General features: G+C 39.4%; 1 protein-coding gene across 1 annotated transcript in view; it reads left to right on the top strand.

Moving 5' to 3' along the window:
* The window catches only part of LOC139744773 (transcription factor Dp-1-like), a 63,270-nt gene that overhangs the window by 32,521 nt on the left and 5,092 nt on the right, over nucleotides 1-25,657 (top strand). The window contains exons 2-8 of the mRNA XM_071655194.1: nucleotides 4,715-4,839; nucleotides 7,586-7,646; nucleotides 13,743-13,858; nucleotides 16,293-16,393; nucleotides 17,619-17,666; nucleotides 19,053-19,227; nucleotides 19,833-20,048. Coding sequence (XP_071511295.1) covers nucleotides 4,715-4,839; nucleotides 7,586-7,646; nucleotides 13,743-13,858; nucleotides 16,293-16,393; nucleotides 17,619-17,666; nucleotides 19,053-19,227; nucleotides 19,833-20,048 — 842 coding nt within the window. The remainder of the gene's footprint in view (nucleotides 1-4,714; nucleotides 4,840-7,585; nucleotides 7,647-13,742; nucleotides 13,859-16,292; nucleotides 16,394-17,618; nucleotides 17,667-19,052; nucleotides 19,228-19,832; nucleotides 20,049-25,657) is intronic.

A 25,657-nucleotide genomic window follows, 5' to 3' on the forward strand; every position in this document is an offset into this window, starting at 1 on the left:
GAATGAATTCAAAGGAGCATAACTTTGATATTTCCGACCTTGCGATAAAAGTGGCTTGTTCTTGCAGACAAAGTGAAATGCAGTCAACCTGGTACAAGTACTATTCTATAAGTTTGTTAATCTGTAGTCACGACTGGTGAGCCCACTGTCAGGAAAGGATTGATGTTCACACACCTAGAAGCAGAGTCCGTCTTCACACATACCGAGAGAGCGTATTTTGAAACACGATTCTAGTAATGCATCACTAGAATCATGATTCAAATGATGCTTTTTGGAATCACGGAGGGTGATTTAAATCGTAAATTGAAATCATAATTCAGATGACCATCCGGAGGTGTTTTCCAGTGGCAATTCTCCAGAACTACGGAGTGCAACAGTTGTGTCTGCAGCGTGACCTACAAATCATGTTTTTTTTTTTTTTTTTGTGCATAGCTTATATTGTCCTTTCAACCACTTTCACAGATAACCGCGTTCCTCAAAGGCTCAAACTGCATGATCTGCACTGCAAGGAGAGAAAAAGAGGTACTAGTAGTCAAAGCAAGCACTACTTACAGCTCAAGAGTGATTGGTGGGAAGCTACACCTCTCCTCATTCTGAAATTCAAAATTGCAGAATCCGCAAAGCCTTCCTTGGTTGTGTGTGAGGACAATAATTTTATTAAGGGTAATTGCAGTCATGATTTTATTTCAGCATTGCAGTTATGTTTCTCGACCCGTGTGAAAACGAGCAGAGTTACTGTGCATGTCATGGCTGTTCTGGTGACTTGGGTCAGTGTTTGCCAATCTACTTAATCCCTGAGTGCTTTTAATATCCTTCCCTCTTCCTGTGATTACCAGGAGTGAATGGCCATCTCTGCGATGTGGATGCTATTTGTTCCAGCGTGTTTTACAAGCTGACGCAGAGTTTTAAGCATTGACTGGCACGATGGGTAATGAAGTATTTACAGGCTGAGTTGGAGAGGCCGCTGCCCGTGCGGTCTTTATGGCTGCACTATGCCTTTCCAAGCTCTCCAGGCTATAAGGCCTGTGGAAGTGTACTAACTCACTCTCCGTCTTCAGTACACTTTCGACAAAAACATACACATACACTTGTACTCATACACAGATGCTGACACTTGCACGCGTGAATCGCAAGACTGAAATCTAGACTGAAATCGAGAATGAAAATGGAACCAGAAAAGTTGAGAAGATGTTTAAAAGGGTGTCAATGAACTGTTTCTGTCATGTGTTAAAGTTCATGGATGTTCCTTTTCCTCCAGCTTAGAACAATTCTATTCATGTGCTCCCTCCAATTAAGTTTCATAGGCAAGAATTCACATTGTTGCTAGGTGGGGCAAGCCTTTAGCAAGCTTTGTGGTCGTTACCGCAGTCTCTTGTGCACAAAGCTCGTTTAGTTTAGAATCTATTGGACTAAATGATTGACGTGATTAACATAGTTGTGTGAAAGTGTCATGATTTATAGCAGTGACGACTTGAGGGGAAATTCTGAGAAAGTGCAGCAGACAGATTGATGAATTGAAAGAGATTCAATGGAACATGTTGCTCCTCCCCAAGATTGTGGTCTAATGTGTTTGAGGATACAGTGCTCCAAAGAATCTATACCAAATTAGTATTAAGAAGACAGAAAACTGTAGCCCATGCTGTTGAATTTTGCCAGTAGGCACAGATTGACATACACAGTAGACTATGTATGGGACCATTCACTTGCCCTCAAGCCACGGCAGTAGCCTTTTCTTTTTCCTGGTAACTTTGCTGTTGTTGTTTTCTTTTTTTAAGAGTATGGTTTGAAAGTCAGGAAGTTACTCATATGGCTGGAAGCAATTAATGCCACATGACGAGAAACAATACTTTTATCATCACACGCGATGCGATCAAAATCAATGAAGAATGCTGGTGCAATTCTTTATCTGCTAAACTTGTCTATTTGCTGGTTGTATTTATTTACTAATACCAAGGAGGTACTATTAAGCTAGCCTGTCTAGTACCTCCTTGCTGATACAATGTACAGTACCGGTACTTGTTGAAACTTCATGCCGTAGTCCTTAAGTGGACATAATTTAGGAAGACCTATTTCCTGATCCTTTAGCTTAGACAGCCTGGAGTAGAGACTACTTGACCTTAATGCGTACTTTTATGCACACATACACACACACACACACACACACACCCTCAAGAGAGTGACCAGGTCAGTCAAAATCCACTTAGGAATGCATCGCAAATCTTAATTCAAGGCTGCATCATCAAAGTGTCACAACATTTCCCTTTAAAAACGCAAAAAATGCACCTGTACCTGGTGTCCAGTCATTGAATGAAGTGATACGCGAATGGGCACTCTAATGGCTAGACGTGGCATTGAATAAGACTGACCGCATGGGTATCTCCTGCTGCTTTCATTTTCAGGGAGGAAAACATGGCTCGCCCCTACTTTGTTTTGAATGCAAAACCAATAATGTTGCTATTTCAAGTCTGACTCGTGTGTATTCTAGTGGGCCGTAATTAGTTGAAATCTGCACTAGTGCATAACATCAGTGACCCAGAAATTGTAGTTCAGGTGAGTTTCATATGTATCATGGCAACGTATCAATGCTCTTGAGGTTGTTCATGATATTAATATTGATATCAATATTTGAATTCTTCAGAATGAATAAGTCAATACTGTAGATGCCAGAGGCTTTATTGTTTAAAGCCCTGGTGAGTTTTGACAACGGAAGATTTGTCATGGTTGAAACTTGCATAGATTTGATCATTTCAAGGTGACTGATTATGCAAACACCCATGCAGTCTAAAATGATTGTCTTTACTGATCTATTTTATGTAAGGAAAAAAATAAGATATTCTGACTTATTATTAACCAAATGTGCCGAGAAGTACTATTGATATAAATGTGGGAACATCTATGTTGGACTCATTGGTGATAAAGAGTGATGAAGATGATGGTGGTGATGATGGTGATGATGATGGTGGTGGTGATGGTGATGATGATGATGATGGTGATGATGGTGGTGATGATGATGATGGTGATGATGGTGATGATGATGATGAGCATGATGATGAGCATGATGATGATAACAATGAGAATGATTAACGATTGCTTGAATGTTTTGTATCAATATGATATGGTGGTATGGAAAGGTACAACGTGTACAGCTGTAGTTGCTACAGACAGGTCTTTGTAGCTTGTTTTGTTCATTGTATATATTGCTTTTGAATCTATGGGTGCACATTTGATGTGACTTTGTTTTTTTATTTTTTTCTTCAAAATGCTGTCAAATCAAAATGAATTTTTGCAGTTCTATCAAACTTAGAAGTTCTGGAAAATACACTTGTTAAAAGCAATATGTTTATCTTGGCAAGACAAGCATTTTCTTGCAAAATACATGTAAGTGACATTCTGAAATTATCTTTATACTTGAATGCTTACAAACTTTTTGAATAATGATAAAATACTACTCTATTAAACTTACTGCAGTAATATTGATATGACAATGTTATTACACACATGCTAGTAAAAGCAGTGTCATGATTGAAAGTATAAAACTGATGGAAAACTACAATACCTAGAACCCAAAATGAATTTGAGCCTATTTCAAAATAAAAAAGCAAAACAAAACAAAAACAAAATGCAGAGGGAATGGTCAGTTTGTCTGCGTACCAGCCAACATTTCTCATGCTAGTCTCTGTATGTACTATACATGTAGCTACTCTTTGGCAAAAGTCAGGTGAATTACCTGGTAGCAGTTCTACATGATTGCTATCATGGTTGTGTCAAAGTCTGATATTTTTAGGGTACAGTGTATGTTGCATTCAAAGACCTGTTTTAGCTGAGCCACTGTCGTGTCCTTTTAATTCGCACAAGGCATTCTGTTCTTGGGCCTGCAATGCACAATGTTATGTAATAGTGTTTGTGATTTTTTTTTTCTGACTATTGATAAATCAATAGCAGCTTATGATGGGACATTGTCACTTATACACTTGCTCAGAAATAGAAAAGGGGGCTCAGAAAAGGTACAAAAGTTGTGTTTCTACATTTTAAAGCCTCTTAGCATGTGAATGTGTTAAATGCTATCAATGCTATTAAAGCAGTAACTATTTCTTATGAGAGCCATGTACAATTGTATTGATACTTTTATGCTCCCTGCAATTATGTAATAACAGGTCAGTACTTAGCTGCTGACTAAAAGTATATGTTTGAATTTTTTTGTAAAAAGTTTTTGTGACAAAGGTGTTCAGCGTGTACTGTATAGCTTGGCACAAATCAATTGAGATCTGAATGATAAAACAGTTGTTTTTGAAAACCAAGTCCAGAGAGATATATTCAAATATGAAGTACCTGAAGGCATTGTCCAACTTACCTGACTTCTTTTCAGACATGGCTTACTTATAGTCCATGGATGATGTAGCCTTCTGCTCTGTCTCTTTAAGAAAGTTTTCATAGAATACCAAAAATCAGCAGATTTAAAGGAATATGTACTTTACAGAGACCTCAGCTCTGTGAATATATTTTGGTTGACGTAGGAAATGAGATGCATTGTTTACTTTTAGTACTTAGTTTTTACCTTAAGAAAGGATTGAGGAATTGAAGTAAAAAGGATTGTTCTGTCTGATATACATGTATCCAGCATTAAAGGCAGTGATTGTGAAGTAAATTTCATGGTGTTATTTACATAATACCTGTAATAGTAAATTTACCCTGACCCTATTCTTGTTAATTCCAGCTGGTCAAGGTAGCCCCTTGAAGCCCCAGCCCTCGACGCCCTCCAAGTCATTGGGAACCGACATCGTTGGTGACGAGGTGATCAATTTCTACGAAGAGGCTGGTCTAGAAAGCATCGCAAGAGAGGTGAATTAAACATGCCTAGAGTACTGGTACTAATGAACAAATACGCATTAGAGGGTCTATTATTTATCGGAGCTTATGCATACTAGTGTTGATGAAGCATTAAGTCTCTGTGTTGTGTGCTATAGTTCATGTTATCACATACACAAAGCATAGCTTACGTCCTTACTGAGTGATATGATTTCAAACCATTGATTCCTTTCACTTGGTTCATTTCTTAATCCCACATATGCCGTACGGTGTTGCCTCTGACAGGGGTGACAAGTCCATATCAGTTTTACACTGCTGTTGCAATAGTTTAGTAATAGTGAGGACTTGACACACACACTTGAAGAGGTACTGCCGTGGATTTGATAGGAATCAAACCGTTGAATTCAGTTTCCGATACAAATTGCATATTACCAGGTCTGTTTCATGTCGTATCATTGAAATCTTATCACGAGATCTTTCCTTGCCCAAATGTTCATTGTAGCACCATCTTTTACAGAAGAGGTCACAAAGTACAGGGGTTCTCAAAAATCAACGTGGGAATTCAATAGGTGTGATGTTGGCACAATTACAGACTGCTACCAAAATATACCAATAATTTGCAGAAGCTGACAAAAGTATGCAAATTGTATGATGTTAAGATAAAAACTGAATATTTGGGAAGATTAGAATCCAGTCTTTTAGTGATGTTTACGAAGATGGTTAAAGCTTAAAATGAAATTTTGTGTGCAAACCAGGGTATGAAGTGGAAATGACTCTGTTCATATTTCCTTCAGAAATGAATTTTATCGTCAGTCTAAGCTCAGATTTTCCTCAAACTCATACTGATGTGTTCGACTAATATTGCTGCATTCACTTAACCCACATGTCTATGAAGGTGAACTTGTCCTTCAATAGCATGTGGTACTTCGTTCATCACTATTTCATCAAAATGCAGCAAATGCTGACATATTTGTATGATAAGTATCTATATTGTGATATATTTAGATGTTTACAGATCAGTGATGCCTCTTTTAGCTATAATTAAAATGCTAACTGAAAGTACAAGTAGGTACTTGTATTTGCAACAGTATGTGAAACAGAAACAGACTCACTTTGACTTGAAAATGGGGTCAAGTATGAGTTTACTTTTTGCTTCAAAAACAGTCAGAAATTAGGGAGAAGGCCTTTATGTGAGATCCATTGTGATCATGCTACATTACGCTCATTCTGACCCCTTCATGTTTAAGGCACCCGAACAGTGGCTGAATCACATGGCAATAGTACAAGAAAATGCAGGGAATGCTTTATGTTTTACAGCTACCTCAGCTCGTTGGCTGTAAGCAGTGTAGCATTACAACTAAGATTTGGCAAAAGCCAATCATCATACAAAAAAAGTGTCTTATTTTTGGAAGCACTATTCTGATGGGAAATTTGAGATTTTCATCACATGAGACCATTTTCCATGAGCATAGGCATACCGTACAAAAAGTGTTCATGGAAGGAAAATTTATCCTGGGAAAGAGAGACTGACATATTTTGTGGATTGGTACATAGTGTTGTTGCATGGAAACAAAGGTGCGATCATGATTTGAGCTGATGGATAGACAGAAACCTGTGTGAATCGATGGTCCAGCGGGGTGTGGTGAGCCGTAGAAGTTTTTTTTGTGAGTTTGATAGCAGCATTTGTTTGGTCTCTCTGTGGGAGTGGGAACAGAATTGCGATCGGAATATTGGACAGGAAGCTATTTCCTCGCATCAGTGGTGACGTATGAATTTGATGTTGCGCTCCTAATGTGGCACAAGTTTAGGCAGGTTAATCTTTGGTTGTTTTGATTTATGATCCTGTTTGAGAACCGAGGCAGTGTACCCCCCCCCCCCCCCCCCCCCCACACCACACCTTTGATTTGTCTGACAAAAAGTTCAGTTAATGCAATTGTCTTGTTGCCCCATGGTCGATATTGTTTTTAAAAGACCTTGACATTTCTGAGACAGCTCTTAGATTTTTTTTTTCCTGATCATGATATGATCAGTATAGTTGCAATTTCAACTCTCCCCTCCCACCCCATCCCCCCCCCCCCCTCCTGAAAAAGGTTAAGGTATACCTGTGCCCTATGTAGTTTTCAATTGCATTTTGCTATCGCTGTTGAGCTACTTGTTGAACTGTTGGATAAGTATGTTACTGTGACCAGGACTGGCTCAATGTGCTTCTTGTAATGATACAGAGCTCTGTATCTGTGGTAGTGTCCAATGCATACGTTATCAGGTTGTTGCTTTATTAGGCAAGCTGTTTGGCTGCTTTGGATTTGTTGAAGCGGTCATTGTTGAGTACCTGTAAACGGTGCAAAATATTCATATTATGCAACGTATAGTGCACATATGTAAATCATATGACTGTGCCAAAGTTTGCTCGAGGGGCTGATAGCCATATGATATTGACCAGCAGTGAAAAGGTTGTCTTAGTATAATATTGTACTGAGATGAGTCCAGATCATGTCACAGAGAGCAGAGTGCAAATTGCATAGCAGATTGCAGTGTTTTCTTCTGTCCACTGTATATAAAGATCCCCTGTTGTTATAATTAATAGTGACATCACAGTGGAGTTTATTAGACTGATAGTATGATAATCTATGGAATAATGTGTTTAACTTCTGCATTACCACAAATGCCTGATTTGAATGTTGTGGAAATGCATCTACATTACATCCTGTTGCAGGGAAGTTGGTGGAAAATGTATGAGATCATTTTTGTCTTTCTCTTCTTCTCTGCTATGATCACCTAGGCCAAACTAATAGACTCCAGTTCCAGGAGTGTGAGGAGGGATGTCCAACAGGTGACCAGAGGTAAGAGAAGTCCAAGCCTGCCTTTTTAAGATTTTGCTAACCGAGAAACATCTCGAAGGTTTGAAATATGGTTTTTGAGTCATGGTTTTGAAACTTGGTTTTGAAATGTGGTTTTGAAACATGATTTTGAAACATGGGTTTGAAATGTGGTTTTGAAACATGGTTTTGAAACGTGGTTTTGAATTGTGGTTTTTAAACATAGTTTTTGAAATGTGGTTTTGAAATGTGGTTTTGAAACATGGTTTTGAAATATAGTTTGAAATATGGTTTTGAACATAGTTTAAAACATGGTTTTGAAACATATTTTGAAACATGGTTTTGAAACATAGTTTGAAACATGATTTTGAAACATAGTTTTGAAACATGGTTTTGAAACATAGTTTGAAACATGATTTTGAAACATAGTTTTGAAACATAGTTTGAAACATGGTTTTGAAACAGAGTTTTGAAACATAGTTTGAAATGTAGTTTTGAAGCATAGTTTGAAATGTGGTTTTGAAACATGGCTTGAAACATGGTTTTGAAACATAGTTTTGAAACACAGTTTTGAAACAGGTTTGAAACAGGATTTAATTTGGTAGAGGAGCATCAATGAGAGTTTCTCCTGAGTGTGTTTGTGACTTGCTTGGACTGTACCATTGTGCATCTCATCATACACAGCTTGTCCCTTGGCGAGTAGATTGGTCAAACAGGGCGCGCAATTGTGACATTCAAACCATAATGTTTAAGATGGCAGTTGCATTTTTGAGACCATGGAAGGCCAGCTGAAGTACACGTAGCTGAATATAGGCTTTCCAGCCATCTTGTTAGATGGACAATGAAAACAAAGAAACAAATGTTGACATTTACTCAGCTGACTCTAGATTTACACAGATGTGTTAATCCTCTGTCATCACTTCATCCAGAACCATTTTTTCCGTCTGAATTCAATCTTCCCATCAATGGGGCATGTCACATTTATATCTACATGTCATGGTGGCATGCCGAAACAATGATCAGTAGAGGCAACCAACCCAGCATCACCCTTCCCAACTTCACCATGCCCCCTTTGACAATACCTTGAATAGGGCATCGGCAGACACGAGCCCTTCTGATCATTCAGCCAGGGATTATTTCCTCGCATTGTTTAGTATACCAATGAGTGGCATTTTTATGAGCATACAAAAGTGTGTTACTTGGAACCTATCATGAGCTGGGAAAGATCTTTCATGTCTCAGTCTGTGAAGGGTGTCAGAGACATTCCTTTACCCAGCACTACTAACTGTGAGCAGAGGCATCCGAGTGATGTATACCATGTTTTGTTTCGGAGCAGCTGGATATGTAAGCAATCAATGCACATTCTGAAACATCATTCAGTACATTCTGACTTGAACCAAGCCCCTATTGTCAACTGAGCATTAGCAAAGACAACTTTAACAGCCTTCAATAGATATAATGTTAGGCATTATCATACCACCCACCACTCACTGGCTATTTAAGTTTACTGTGTCGTGAAAGCTTGTGCTTTTGGACAATGGTTGTGACCATTTGGGATTCCCCCCTCAGTTGTACATGAACCACTGGTTCCATTTGACTACATGTCGATTCTTAGAATCCTCTCTGTATGCACCAGTGGTACAGTTGGTAGTAATGGTATTCAGATCTCTAGATATCTTATCTCTGAGAACCTTATGATAAAATGAAACTTTGATTATCCATTTGTACATCTGCTATGCCTTTCAATAGTCGGAATTCAGCTGGCATGCATTGGTTGTCGTTATGTTTGCTAGCCTCCTGCAAGCTTTTTTGTTGTCTGGAACAACTATTGTTATGAAGATACACAAATTGAAGATGTTTGTAGAGTACACCAGTCTCTCACTGCTATGCGAGGAAAGTCTCCAGCAAAGTTTTTGATTGACGGGAATAACCTTTTTCTTACAGGATGCATAAGATTCAATATTGCAGTTTAAAAGTACGCCTAAAGTATCAAAGTGGAGTGCCATGTTCAAATTGATTTGAAATACTTCTTTCCCACTCCCAACACACAATTACCCCCAGTGCCAATAGGTTGATGTACTGACGTACTCAAATGTGATTTTTTTTCCTTTCCTTTAGGGCCTGTTATAGGGCAATTAATTAATCTGTTTCCATTGAATGCATTTAAGATGCATGGAGTCCACTTTGCATGCATATATGTTGTTGCCATGACAGGCAAGCCGCAGACAAACTATTCAGCTGTCAAGAGACACCTTTGTCATAAAAGGATGCATGAGATCTGTAAACCAGATCCATTGTTTGTTTGTTTTCTGTTTTGCCAAGACAAAACAAGACAGCTGGTGAACCTGTATTCAGCCGCACACTATTTCAGTGCTGCTGATCTTGCATTGGGACCAGATGTATGTAATTGTGTATATTTTGAGTAGACCACTTCACTGTGTTTAATATAAGTGCACCCTGCTCTTTGCAAGGAATGAACGAAGCGTGATCTTTTACATCCATGAGACACATGCAGTCACACCCACACCTCCTGCCCTCAAAATGCATATATGTACTACCCTCTTTTTATAACTCTACAGTGCTAATTAGTCTGGCGAGCAAACCCTTTTGTGAAACATGCCTCAAGAAATTCTGGGAGTGGGCATCTGTGTTCCTTATCTGATGTGAGGATATTTTTTGTGAGCCTAGGAATGAGAACGGTACAATTCTTTCTGTTTATGATGCATGTGCACATTGTGGAATTTGGGAACCTGGCAACTGATTTTTTTTTTTCCAACTGTTACCAGGGGTGGCTAGAGATCAGTGTGGGCGAGAGTTGGTATGTCATGTCACATGAAATGTTAACTGAGGGTATTATGTGGTTACCTTAGGAGCTTACTCATGTGACGTGAAATCCCCATAGGTGTGGGAAACATAAAAAGAAAAAAGAAAAACAAAACAGGATTTTGCAAATTTTCACTCATTTTTCTGACTTACATGAAATTGGACACCAGGTGTCGTGTTTACACATTTTATGGTGTAAGACAAGAAGACAAGTTACTGACATGGTGTTTTACCAGAGAATCCTCACTGTGTTCAGTAATGGTCCCACACATCCTAATCTGTGTAAGCTCTTCTGTCCATAATTCGGAGCAAGTTTGTGAAAATTGTACAAACTTGTGTCAATAAAAGTTTTCTAGTGCAAGAGATCCAGCGAGGAACTGTTTGAATTGGGCATTCAGAATGAATACAATTTTGCAACTGTGCGCCTGTTCCAGTGAAGCTCTTTCACTTTCAATATCAGAGCTACAGTACTGTAGTCCTGTTGATGGTAGAAATGACATGGATGAAACAAGATGCTTCTTCCGACTCAGTTGTCAAGAACTTTGGGAAGTTGGAGGGAAGGAAAGAATGACCTTGATTGTTGGTCGGATGAGTGGATCATGATAAGCTCCAGTTTCCATCAAGGACTTGCAAAGTCTAGTTAGTACCCTGTGTATATCAGTTTGAGGTGCATTACTAGTAATGTAGGAAGTGTACCATGGTTCATGGCATTGATCAGAAAACATTGATCTGAAATCAGTTTTACCCATCTGTTAACATCTCAATATTTTATAGAAGATGGTAAGATTTGATTCCAAAATCAGTAAGCAAATTGATAAACCCATAGAATGCTGTTTTTTTTTAAAAATGATTATTGTTATAGATTTTTACTTCTCTATCTAGAAATTTTGTTCATCCAGTTTATTACTAGCCTCTTTTTAAAACCTCTCATTGGAAATTGGATTGGAAATTAAAAAAAGAAGATAAAATGTGTTGAAATTCTGCATTAGCCCTGGAAAAAAAAGATGAATAGATACTTGGATAGTTAAGGATTTGATGATTCAAAATACCTGAAAAAAATATTCCAAATTTGTGCATAATTTGAACGCTGAAAGGTATATTCCCACAGTCGATTCATGCAGTCATAATCATAAAGTTCAACAAATTGGAAATTGGATTGGATAGGGGCAGAAGACTTGTTGTGGGTCTGTGTTCAGTCTGGCTGAACCTGGGTCACTCTTCAGGGACGTTGACACTTCTCTTTACACATTCTTACACCAGGACAACAATCTCCGACACCCCCCACCCCACCTCCTACAAAAAAAAAAAAAAAACACACACACACAAGGCCTTTTTCTCCTAGCAATACCAACAACTTGGGACAAAGAATTGTGAGAAAGACGAAAGGTAGGGGGGGGGGGGATGATGGATAGCCTCTAAAGAGCTTTGATTTGTCTTTGAGTTCTTGCAATTTTGTCCAGACAAACTGCCATCTCACACTCAAGATATCATTATTTTTCGGAGACCAAAGACTTACAGTATCCTTACACACAATATTTTCAACTATTGGGTACACTAAGCTAATCAGTGCCCGTTCAACATCCAGACCCATTTCCACAAGAAGGTAAGTGTCAAATGCATTTCCGTGTGATGTGTAGTCCAGTGGACCCATTTGAACAAACATGGATGTTTCTTGTCGGAGGACTGTCCAAAGTGGACAGCTACGTGTATGTGTCCATGCGGTTGTAAGTCACATAATGAAGGCAGTTGGAAGCACTCATACACACACACACTCATTCACATACACATATCACATGGCACTCTAATGAAGTGTTATACAAATAAAGAAACATACTAGTATACCTGTAATTGATATGTATCCACAGTGCCTAGGCCCGTACAAGTGAAAGTCCAGTCCATATTCTGATGGACTTCAATATACAGACTGAACAATATGATAAAAGTGTCATGTAAATTTGGACACAAAATTCTAAATCTAGAGTTATAAAAATCTGAAATTGGGCATGTTATCCAGCTATAGTGATATTTGATAACCTATGAGATGAGGACATTACCTTTTTTGATTTACGTATCAATGGTGACCAATACTGCTATTTCACAATGCATGGAAAAGTAAATAATCCCCAACTTTCCCTTTAATATTTCTGCAATTTTTGTGAAATTTTGTATTTCATTTGTTTGCTTTCAATCTTCTTGGTAAAAAGTCACACATGGAACAAGGAATGAACTTTTCCTTAAAATTTGCGCCAGAGCAAGCCAAGATACATACAATCTAGCATGTATGGCACAAAGGTGCTATGTTTGTATTATAATTATGCATCCTGTACAAGGTATGTGTCGAGTGTCCCCGTTTTCTGATTCTTCTCACCACAAGGGAGTGTGATATGTGAGAGAATATTGGGGGCGAACTGGGTGTGATCTGCTGTTTATATTTGAGAACTTTTTTTTTCTCACATTCGTGCATTCTTTACCTACATTGTTCACCTACATTGTTCAACACGATTGTAATTCAGTAAAGGCAGGAATATAATGAATAATGCCCTCTTGTTTGGATTGCCATCCCAATCAGCGTGCAGTAACAAAGTTGCATTCTTCAGTTGTACGCCTCAGCACTCCTGTGTGAGCACATGTTTGCAGAACTGATTAAGAAAACATGGAGTCAGCAGTTCATTTCTGTCATTAGTTTACATTTTCTGTATGTTTGTTTAGACTTTTTGAGCAAAAGGGAATGTAGCGTACTTGTTATAGATGGATTGTGAATATCTTTTTAATTTTTTTTTAACATACTAGATATTGAGTCAACTTGCAATACATCCACAAATATAAAACAAACTTGTTGCATTAGTTTTACTGAAACTGCTCACATGGATATGAGTATGTGGGACTGATGTGGGTCCATGGTGATATGACTTTTTTTCCCCATGGAAAATAGATCAAAGATTCAATCCTGCAAATGTGACTCAAGTTTGCCTCCAGACTACATTATGCACATTGTACTTCATTTTATACCCTGATTAAATGGACCCTCATATTGCCCATGAGAATGAATAACTTTTCCTGAATTGTGAGATCTGCCCTCTGTACCATTTGAAATATAGGAGTGTAAAGTATTTTCATATCTACATCTCTTGAGAGATTTGCTCTTAAGTAATTTTGAGAACTTGGTCACTATGATAAATGGAATTGATTATTCTGAGTGCAGCTGTTTTTCTTATGTTTTGTTTTTGTTTGGCCATCATGTAAATGAATTACATTGTCAGTTCATGTTATGATTTGTGAATTCCTCCATCTCTACAGTGGTTCAGCTTCCCCAGCTCATCTCACCCAAACCTTCCCCGATGAAGACAACCACACAGATCCTCCCCAAGGTGGCGACCATCGTCACGACAACGAACATCAACGCTGTGCCGATGGTGAGATGATTTAAGTCACGCGGTGATGGAATTATGAAGAAACTCGATATGCTCATATAATACATGGTTGTTCAAAGTAAACAGTGTAGATTTGGGGTGGGAGGTCAAAGGTCAGAGGTCATGAGGTCACTTTTGGGCTCGGGATTTTACATATCATGCAATGCTTGGAGAAAGCAAATCAAATATGATTTAGAGATGAACTTGAATGCAGTTGACTTCTTGATTTTTAGAGAGATCAGCTGATGTTTGGTCACTTAAGTCAAATTCTTGAGTTTTTTAAAATACTAGTATGCTATTTTAAACTGGAGAAGAATTAAAAAAAGAAAATGAAAAGCAAGAATAGCCAAACATGAAGCAATTTGGGATAGGTGTAATAAAGGTTTCTTGCCATGGTCAAGTAGCATTGCAGGGCAATGAACCAGTTGGACATAGAGTAAGGTGTAAGTTCTGTGAAATATGTATTGCACTGGTTAGTACCGGTCAGTATTCTGTACGTGTAGCAGCGCATTCGCTGTATTTGCTATGTAACAGCAACGGTTATAGGGGCACTGGAGTCAATATCAATTTGTGGTATGGTATGAGTCAAGTTGATTCAGTGTATATTTGTGTGGGTTCACATCTGTGATGGTCATGAGTATTACGCTTATGACTACATCATAATTTTTTTTTTTCGATGTCAAAACATAGAATAAACAAACTTACAAGGGCAGTCATCTTTTATTGTAACATCAACAAAAAGTATATGACTCTTGAAGCCAAAGAAAATTGTCAGTTCTATTTTGTTGGTGGGCAGAAATTTGGCCAATGCTGGCCTGTGATAAAGTCATTGCCAATATGGGGTGGGGTCATTACTGGGACATATATATTCATTTATTCTTTCCTACCTCGTGTGCATTGAGAGGAAGTGTGTTTTGGCTAATTATGTGCAATTAAATCGTACCTGCCCTAGTTATTTCAAAACATTTCCTAGCTGTTGTGGTATGTCAGAAAGGTGTTTCAAAACTGAAAATGAAAGCACCGTTCACACTTCCCGTCCTTCCAGTTATGGAAACCGGAATCCTTGGCATAGTTACACACATTATATGGATCTGCTTCCTTATCACCCCCTCCCCCCCCCCCCCCCCCACCCTGCCCATTATCCAGTAAGGCCACTAAAACTGTGAAAAGCTAGCACACAAGAGCGCAAAGTGAAACAAACTTGGATGAGATTTTCTCATGGGGTGTTAACCTGATGGATAGTGGGTGGCGTAGAGGTGCAATGTAATGTAAAGAAAGGAGTAGTCAGTTTGTGCAGGTGGAAATATAGAATTAAACATATGCTTTAAATATATTTAGACGTGCCAGTGATGTGCTACCAGCGTGCCGTACATCAGGGGGTTTTAATAGCACCCTGCAGTAAGACTTTAACAGTGGAATATACTGTAAAACGAGGAATGTTCGCGTACATTTTAATTTCGCAAATTTCACGAGCGGCGCCATTCGTGAAATTAAAATGCACGCGAAAGTTCTTGCCTACACAATATGCATTGGACACCAGTGGCAATTCGCAAAATATTTCATGCCGCGAGAAAGGTCATCGGCTCCAATTCGCGAAATTTTCATGCCGTGAATATATCTTGTTTTACAGTATACAAGGAATTCCAGTGCAAATTTTACCTCATGAAAGCATAAGACTTACTTTGCTGTAGACAGTAACATATTGTCACATGCGACTTTTACAGGCTAGGTGGGCAGGCTGAAAAAAAAATACACAGACAAGTTTCTACAATGTGTTTAAAGAGAGGACAACTCCTTGTACACTGTCACATGTATGAACTCTCTACACACCAGGCATTCAATTTATGAGAAATGCTATAGACAAGAGGTCCTCAGCCTTGGGTAAGAATAGATTATTTCATGCCCCACATCATTCTGTGAGTGCGTGACGACTCAGGTTAATTAAAGTTACCGGTGAGATTTTATTTCAAATTTGACTCCCGTGAGCAGGTGGTAACTTTTTTAGTATTGCTGGTATGCATAATAGCTTTTAGCTTGATGGGCATGTGACTTGGTAGGCGGTGCAATGTACTAAATCTATTATTATATCATTCCCCAAAACCCTGTCAGATAATATAATATAGTACTGGTATATTGTTACATCATTCCATAGGACACATGGTCTATTATACAAATAATGCATGCTCTGTCATGCTCTATACTTGATAATAGAATGACAAATACTAAATTATCCCAAGCGCTGTTTTGTTTCTTTGAGGCCACAGGACGAGGTGAATAGAACTGCACGAGGGATAATTTAGTACTTGGAGTTCTATAGTCCAGTGGCTAGACAAGGACAATTTCACGTCAGGCATCGCAGTGCCCCATGTACAGTATTTTATGCGTCAGTGTCGCGAATCAATACCACTATACTCTTTTTGTCTTGTTTCCATGTCAGATCCTCGGCACATCCCAGCGGCAAGGGTCTACCATCCTGGCCAACAGTCCCCAGGCCCAGTATGTTGGCACACCCATCCAGATCCAGTCTCCTAGCTGGTCGTGAGTATACGCTGAAAAAAACAAACAAATAAACAAACAAACAAACAAACAAATAAACCTGTGGAGCTCACAGTGTCTTCTTTTGCTCTGCCTTGTTTTGTCCTCTTAAAGACACCATAGAATTTGTGCTCATGTATACAATGTATGAAGTTCAACAAGTACTGGGAACTGTATGTGCACTTTCCATGTTTCTTTAGTTGCAACATATTCCTGTTGCTGTGACAATATAAACTATAATGTGTCTGTATCCCTATACAACATGTATTATATATTCACAAGAGCCTCGTGCTGAAGATATTTGATCTTATGTAAAAGGACAATCCCAACCCTCACACTCGTACCATCGATTTTTTTTTTTTTTTTTTCTGTACACCTATCAGTGCTGGATTCCTGCCCAGGTATTTTACAGGATCCCCATTTAGCTTGCACATCTTCACTGTTTGTCCAGAGATAGTCCCAGGCGTGCGATATTTCATGAACTGATAATGCCGACACTTTGAACGCAAATGTTCATCATATCTAAATGAGAACATGTAAATGACTCCAATGATTATGAACTTGAACTATCCCCCCCCCCCCAAAAAAAAAAAAAAAAAAAAAAAGGAGAGAGACTAAAATGATCCGTAGTTTGGAGTCAAGCTCAGTCATTGAGGATGTTTGAAGCATTTGGAATTTTGAATTCAGGCTATAAATTCAAATTATTGGAAATTGACTGTTGCCATGAAAAGATGACCAGACTGTTGCCATGAAAAGATGACCAGTACATTATTAATCATGAAAGAATTTGAAATACTGTTCTTGTTGGCAATGATATTTTTTCTTTTGTGATCAATTGATTGTGAAGCTTCTTCCTGTAGCAAAATATTTGTCAGTATCATGATACAATGCTTGTCATATATTGCCTACACAGATAAGTATGTGTGGGACTACATGCAAATAATCACACTTGCTGCATCTTCTGAATATGGCTGAAGTTTGAGCTCAGAATTGATTTTAAATAATTATAGATACATGTATATGATGCTGTCTTAACAGAGAATGAATGAAATGTAAACACTGGCTGATAGTTTTCTTTCGTACCTGTTTTCTGCAGAACTTTCTGAAATCATAATAAGTCAAATCTGACAATTGAAACTCTTGTAAGAATGATTCATAATTGAATAACAATATCTCAAGTTTCAGAAGATGGTAAAGAAATGTGTTTTCTTGCAATTTTTCTCTACAGGAATTCACAAAAGAGGAAAGCAGAATTCTCAGATGAATACAGCGACAAGTGAGTTGTCGCACATAATACCAGAAATTTCTGTGTACCCCATAGCGATGTTTTCATTTCACAGTATTCTACAGTTGTATTGTCTATGGTTGTGGATGAAAAGTCACATGAGGTGTACTTCGAAGTTGGCAGATATAATGAAATATTCTGACAGAGACAGATACTGAATTCTACTTACTGTATCAGACATGATACTGGCTCTGACAGGCTTAAAAAAGAAAAAAAAGAAAAAGAAAAAGAAAAGTGAAGACCCATACTGAAACAACGTGAATGCTTAAGAGTTGAGTTGAAAATATTTCATGCTTGTGATGTTGCATCATAGCAAAAACCCTGTGATATCACTGTGTGTGTGTTTGTGTGGATTAGCAAATCATGAACATTTTTTCACAATATTGTTTCGGTGTAGTATCTACGACGCAATTTTTACAGCTTTCGTACATCATTCCACTCTTGATGACCCCTCACATGGCATTACAGTCCTTTGCGTTCACTGACATGCATTTCATTGTGACTGAACAGTGTCTGCTGCAGATCAAATTATGTCCTGCGGGTATTTGGTGTCCTGTGACAATGTTTATACTCTAGAAAACAGAGAATCAGTACTTGACTATCTTCCTCAGACAATGAACTGGTTCCATTTGCCAAATCTGTCGACAATGGCCTTGAGAATTGCGTGTACATTCCTGTTGACATGGTATATCTCAAAGACAGACATTTATGGAAGCGTTGTTCTGCTTTGCAGTATTATGATTTGTTACGTGTATTTTAGCCTTGAAGAATTGCTAATGTGCCCTCAATGTGTAGATCACCTTGTGTATGGTTCAACTTGTCTATGCATATCATTAGTATCACTGTGTGATTGAGAGAGAGAGAAAAGAATGAAATTGTTGGGGTTTTTTTTGCAAGAAATTGCAACTATTTGACTCATAGAAGTACTACAAATCCTAAAGAACCATAGGTGGAAAAAAAAACACAATAAAACAAAAATGTTGTACTGGATCACAATAAGCCAGTTCATAGTTCCAATCTGAGCTTGTGCAGATAAAGGTCATTGCAGACCTTCTCTTGAAATGGAATTGCAACTGAGGTACTCAAAACCTAGATAGGGCTTCATGACAACTGTGTTATAAATGAACCAGGTGCAGATTGGTATTTACAAGTGAATGTGCATTCTTTTCAGTCACATTAACAAAAGCCATTCATGCAGCACTGACATGTAAATTAACACTTCCTGCATGGCTGTTTTCAACTGCTCTTCTTGAAGACTATTCCATGTTTTGCAAAGTCTGTGGTTGGAGAGGTCATTGCAGACTAGTGCTAACTGTGAAGTGGCTTTATATATGATTGACAGTGTCTGTACTGTGGCTCGTCTTTTTCACTTTGCAGTGGCAGTAGCAAGCGGAAGAAGAGGGAAAAGGAGTCGAAGGGGCTACGACACTTCTCTATGAAAGTCTGCGAAAAGGTCCAGAAGAAAGGGGTCACATCGTACAACGAGGTTGCTGACGAGCTCGTCCGGGAGTTCAGCCAACCTGCCCACCAGTTCCTACCTCCCTCGGAGCAGGTGAGCGCAGTGCAGATTGACACTTTATCCACACATGATGCTGCGTGAGGTTACATGGCAGAGATATGTGGTGCCAGCTAAAGCTAACAGTTGACTGGTATTGGACAAGCGGCTTGCTCTGGAGAACCAAATGCTTTAGTTTTTCCCATTGTAGTATGATTGTCTGCCTTGGACCTTGGCCAGGCTTAGTGAAAAGGGAATGCTTTCTTGTGCAAGCCTTCCAAATTTCCCTCTAGACTTTATTCTCAGATGATGGCATTTGGTGTGGGTCAGAATGGTGCCTCAGGTGTTTAGATTGGTCATGATGCTATGCATTTAAGTTATGAAAATCAAAGTATTTATTTGTTAATTTCTCCCTTTTTCTTCAGTCGTAAGAAGACTGTTCAGTTAGCTTGAGATGTAAATGAGAAAGTTTGTTTCAGGATATAAAGTTCAACCCAGCTGTTGGGCAGTGTCTCGTTTGTATTGGCACAGAATGTTATCACTAGAATTTGCAATAAGCCCCTTACCCTTTGAGGCCTTTGTAACAGTATGCTGCATGAAGATGTTGTAACTTATCATCATTCCCATCTTTGCTCTCACTCCATCTCGCTCTCACCTACCAGCATCAGTACGATCAGAAGAACATCAGGCGGCGGGTTTACGACGCCCTCAACGTGCTGATGGCCATGAACATCATCTCCAAGGAGAAGAAGGAGATCCACTGGATCGGCCTGCCCACCAACTCCCGCCAGGAGTGCGACAAGCTGGAGACGGAGAAGAAGGCGCGACTGGAGAGGATACGGCAAAAGAAGTCCCAGCTACAAGAGCTCATCCTCCAGGTAGGTGTTGCCTAGCAACCGCCTCGTCTTTCTTGTCTCTGCCGCCTAGCAACTACCTGTACCTCATCTGTTTTGTCTCTGCCTGTTGGGGCCATAAATCAAACATCTTGACTGTTGTGGCTTGTTGTGATGGAAGCCACCAATGCCATTTGAAAGTTGGCCTTCCTTTGGCCTTTTCCTTTGGCCTTTTCCTTCTACAAGCACTGCAGTGGGACTTGCATACTTGACTTGTTTTGTTTTTCCCCACAAGTTACATCCATAGTTGCTCTTCCCCTTTTGAATGAGTTATAAGAGACTTTAAATTAACTTTACAGGGCCACCAGGTGAAAATGTCATTGTCATTCTAAACAGAAACAGGTGGTCAAACGTCATTGGGAAAGGAGAAAGTGAACTTAAAAATTGCATGTCCTTAAACCATATGGAGGTTATTTGCCATCTAGGACCCCGTTTACAGTGCGAGGCTCGGCCGCGGCTCGGCCCAGCCCCGCTTCAGTGTAAACGCGCAAAAGGCCAAATGGGGGCCAAAATCGGCCTCGCATTTGGCCTCGCTCTGGAGGTGGTCTCGGCCGTGGCCGAGCCGTGACTGAGCCCAGACTTTTCTCAGTGTAAGCGCAAACTGGGCCAAATGGGCGGCCAATTTTAGTCTGGCTTCCAAACCCTCTGCCCGTACTATTTCGCTATTCAGGATATTGACCCCCTCAACGTTGAAAGCTAGTATAGTTTAACGTGATTTTGTCCTGCAAAGGATTTTTCCTTCGGCAAAGGCCTTTGCTTGAACAGCGACTTCGTCGCCACGGAATCCAATTGGCAAAGGGTCTGAAAACCAGACTATACCAATTTATGATTGTTTACAAGCAGAGCGCCACTACGACAAAATATTGAAAGGTTTGAATTAAAAGCGCGGCCGATCCCGGCAGTCTAAACGGACAAAATTGTGGGACTCGGCCCCGCAATTGAGGCTGGGCTCGGCCGCGGCTCGGTCGCGGCCCGGCCCAGCCCCGCACTGTAAACGGGGTCTAGATTCATGCTTCTTAACATTTTATTTCCCTTTTTAAAAAAAAAAAAAATCCAAGGCCCATTTTGGCCCCTACAAAGTTATTTTGAGGCCCAATTACATGTGTAGATCAAATACAATTTTTTAAAAATCTTTCTTTTGGGAAGACATTGCCGCCCACCTGCGAGAATTCCGAGGCCCACTGGTGGAGAAGCACTGATCTATATTATGTGTTCTGAGGTTGTTCTTAGGTGTCTGTATGAGTTACTACATGAGGCATTTGGTGTAGGGCAGTGCCCTATATGTTCATCTTCATTCATTCAGCCGGAGAGGACCATTGCACTTGATATATTTGTCTACAATGCCTTGATGACCCCTCCTCCTGTGGCATGCCTTGTTTTCTTTTCTCTTTACCAAAGGGAATGGGGTAAAATTTCATGTTACCATGCATCATCCGATCGAGAATTATCAACAGGCCTCCCGTTTCATGTTTGGTTTTCATATTGCAATATATCCCCTTACAGTGGTCATAGTCCACCGCAATCCCTAGTGATATTTCTGTCTCCTATTTATGGATAATACTTGCTTAAACATTTCTGTAAAGTGATGTGATATGATTTCATCTGAATTTTGCTAGCAGAAATTCCTCCACTCCCCTCAAAAACAAAACCACAACCAGCCACAATTGCAAGACTACACTCTTAAATCAAATCCTCTTTGCTCGTGTTGTAAAAATAACAAAAACAAAACAAATACCAATGCCTGACAATTTTGTGAAGATAAGTAATGTCCGTTCATAATCTATGTTTGCCCGATACCAAAAATCTTGCAAGAGTTTGTTCAAATTTTGCATTTGCAGTTGCATGTACAGACAGAGCTGACAGCAGTGAGACTATGTTTAGCCAGGGAGGGGTCACAGAGACATCTTCAAGACTTCAACACTTTTTTGAATTATTAATATTATTAAAAAAAAAAAAAAAAAACTTTTCTACAGTGTAGATATCCCAGAAATGAAATGATCACGTTGCGGTCATGCCACTCTGTATCAAATTTTATGTCAATTATATCTCAAGTGCTTTGGTGCGCTGCTTCCTCCTTGAAATCTCAACACACACAAGGTCAGGCATTCATCCTTGGCCAATATTTCATATCTGGTAAAAACCTTGGCACAGTTTCTAGAAAGCACAAATCGAAAAAGAGAAAAAAATGGAGATATGTGAGATTTCCTGTCATAATCATGCACTAAATTATTTTGCACGAGTGTTGTTCCGTTTAGAAAACAAAGTTACTTATGATGACCACAGCCATGTGAGAATTGAAGTATACCCATGTAATGTTTCATGAATGAAAACAAAATAGGGCGATAGCCCTATGTATCTGTATCCATGTTGGTGCCTTGTGTGCATATATTGGTGATATTGATTCATATTTTCCACTTTCCCATAATGGAGGATGTAGGAACATAGAAACTGCAGCCATTTACAACAAATACATCCTGTTGATTGCATGAAAATGTTATATATATTATCTAGTATTTGGAAGAAAATAAAAGTGAATCCATGCTATACACTGCCGGCAGTGCGAGAGTCGGTCCACAACTAGGACTAGCAGTGTTTGTTTATATATAGCCTGTGTAGTTTTGGGAAGCTCCAGATTTAGAAGACAATGAGGCGAATTTCCAGGAAAGCGGAAAAGGGCTGCAAGGCCCTAATTGGCTGTGACAACAATGTCGCCTTCTTTCACTTTCACTGTGCCTGTTGGAGTCTTGCTGTCTATTTAACCCTTCAGCTCTCAAAGCCTTCTGACACTGTCGACTCTACTGAATGAATGAAGGATGATCTTTGCACTATTTTGCATGGATGTGGAGTAACTTGAGAATGTGTATTGTCAAGAATTGATGTGCCTAATGTGGGTGACAGAGAAAAGATGCAAAACATGCCAAAGAGAAATTTGCATTCATATGCACTGGCACTATATGCGCACACGCACACACATGTGCGGCATGCAAAGGCAAGCATGTGCACAAGTTGGGCCGTGTCCCGTGCGGGTAGGACAGGGTTAACCACCCTCCGACTTCCTGGAGATCGGTGTCGTGCAGCGCTGGGTTAGTTTATGATGATGAGCTGTATGGTCTTCAAATGTACCATGTATGCAGACAAAAAGTGTAGCTTTACAGGAAACAAATGTTCACAGCGATGTGAGGCTATGATGTGTGTACCTGAAGTGTATGAAAAACCATGTATTTCCTCCTTTGTGTCCCCCTCCGTCTTCAAGTCCATTTCGTGTATGTTTTGAAACTCTTGAATGTTTGTCTTTCTGCTGCGATGTGTCACTGGAGACATATCATTAGTGTTCAACAAAAGATCCTGGCATCACTTAGCGGATTCCTCCCTCATCTGTTCTGTTCATCATTGTAATACTGCTACCAATAATCTGTCTGTACTCCCCCCTTGTCTTTGTATTCGTCTTCACTATTTAGTTCCTGTCCCTCTTTAAGAAAAATCCTTCTTAATCAATTACATGTATGTTGTTCAGCTTCATGAAGCAAAGCTTATTCTGAACCCATCCTGTTTTCATAAGGTCTTTGAAGTTCAGGGTTTATGCAGAACCACTGCAGATTCTACCAGACTTATGTAATTCTTTTTAATATAAAGTGAATGAGAAACCATGCCAAGCTCGCTCAACCATGTCATCTCATCCACCACCCTCGGAAATTAGACTGCTTTGTTTGCCCCTAGCTGAATAGGAAAGGGAGGGTGGCTGTTGGCACAACATGAATACCAACTGAAAAAACTTGACCGAGCTAATCTCCAGGGATTACACCAGATTACATGGTCCTATGTCCAATTTACTGACCCCTTCCTCATCGATCTCTGACTCTGCAAGGGACAAAGAAAAAGAGAGATCGTTACTAAAGATGAGTGAGAGGTCAGTTGTTGGAGTATTTGATTCACTAGAGGGGTAGGATGGGGCAGCATTCCTCAAAGTCTTGGCCATTACCATAATGAAAGTCTCCTCACCCCCCTCCCAAAAGAAAGAAAACACAACAACTGTTGATAGAGAGATTGAGCTTTTTGTGTGCATCAACCCAGAGATTGAAAGTGAAAGGGCAATGAGACCTTTCCCAATTGTTCAGGTTTTTAAAAATGCCTGGCAGGCTGGCTGGCTTGGTGTGAGAGAGAGTTCAAGAGATAATTTAAATGTCCTTGTGCATGTTAATGACAGTCAATCTTTGCCCAGCATGGAACCTCTGTCATATTGGTATTGGTTGGTGTTGGTTGCAAGGAATGTTGTTATTCAAAGAGTCGCCTCTGCTGTGCGATTGATTAATCACCACACATTCACAAAATTGGCTACATGGTGTAAATTTGGTTTTGGTGTTGTTGCTTTTGTTTGTTTGATGAAACATGACAGGGAAAGAAGTGTTTGTTGCTGTTTTTGCATATTCTCTATTAATTTTGTTTTTATTTAAGTTCAAAAGCAGTACCTTGAGAAAGTATTCAAAATGGATTTGAAGCAGTTTACTATAATATTCATTTCTTCATGTAAGTGGTGTCAATCTTTTATCAATCTCCATTTCTTTTTATTTTATTGGGCTGAAAATATTTGAGCATGGCTTCTTAAGCCATTCTTGTCTATACAAGTGGAGTCCATTGAGCATGTGTGTTAAAACGTGAATGTCAGACACACTGGCAAGTGAACTCTATATTTCCATATTACTGGTATTCAGAGCGGAAATGGGCCTGAGTCATAGTGCACTTCAGTGACAAGTCAAGTGGACTGCTCTTGTGGATTTCTCTGTTTAAGCTCATCGTGTCCAACAGCCGCTGCACTACATGAGGTGTCAGTGGTGTCTGAGACTTGATGGTTGTGAAAGGGGTAATTTGTGGAGCACTTGAGGAAGTTCCTGTACTACATGTCCCATTTGGAGTGCAGCTTTATGTTCCTGCCATGGAGGCACCTGAAGTGCCAGGCAGACACAGGGGAAGAGGCAAGCCCAGCAAGTCTGTGTAGACTGTAAGCTGGTCAACCCTTTACATTGCCAGGCACACAGCTGTTAAACTCGCCATGCTTTTTTTTCCATCAGCATCCAGCTAATTCCTCCAAACTTGACCTAATTGTAAGCTAAACACCCCACTGAGGCATGACAATGTGCCCCAGTCCAACAGAAAGGCCATGGTGACACAGTGAGGATTATGGGATTAGATAATCTCTATTCATTCCCAGCTAGTTTTCAGACATCTATGGTCATATAATTTGGCAAACAACACAGAGTTAAAGGGTAAAGTTTGTTTACATGCACACATTCTGTCTAAATTACCTGGTATGTGAATCTGATCCTCTTCCTCCTGTGTGGAAACTGCTCAGCTGGGACTATTTACATATCATCTGCATATCTTGTTTTTGCATACTATTACTGCATATTCATAAATGTTCGATTTGCACATTTAATGTTACTACACAGGAGCTAAAGATTTATGAATTTATCCAAATGAGGAAGTGGGCAGACTGTAGGAAGTTATTGTCCGTTTCTTTTTCACAATATTTGAGTAAAATTGAAGTTTGCTTGAATCTCAGAGTACCATTGGGTCAAGGTTTAAAGTTATGATTCAAG

Source organism: Diadema antillarum, unplaced genomic scaffold (assembly GCF_040938485.1).
Source record: "Diadema antillarum isolate AM-2024a unplaced genomic scaffold, OU_Dant_1.0 seq00001208_RagTag, whole genome shotgun sequence".
Lineage (NCBI taxonomy): Eukaryota > Metazoa > Echinodermata > Echinoidea > Diadematoida > Diadematidae > Diadema > Diadema antillarum.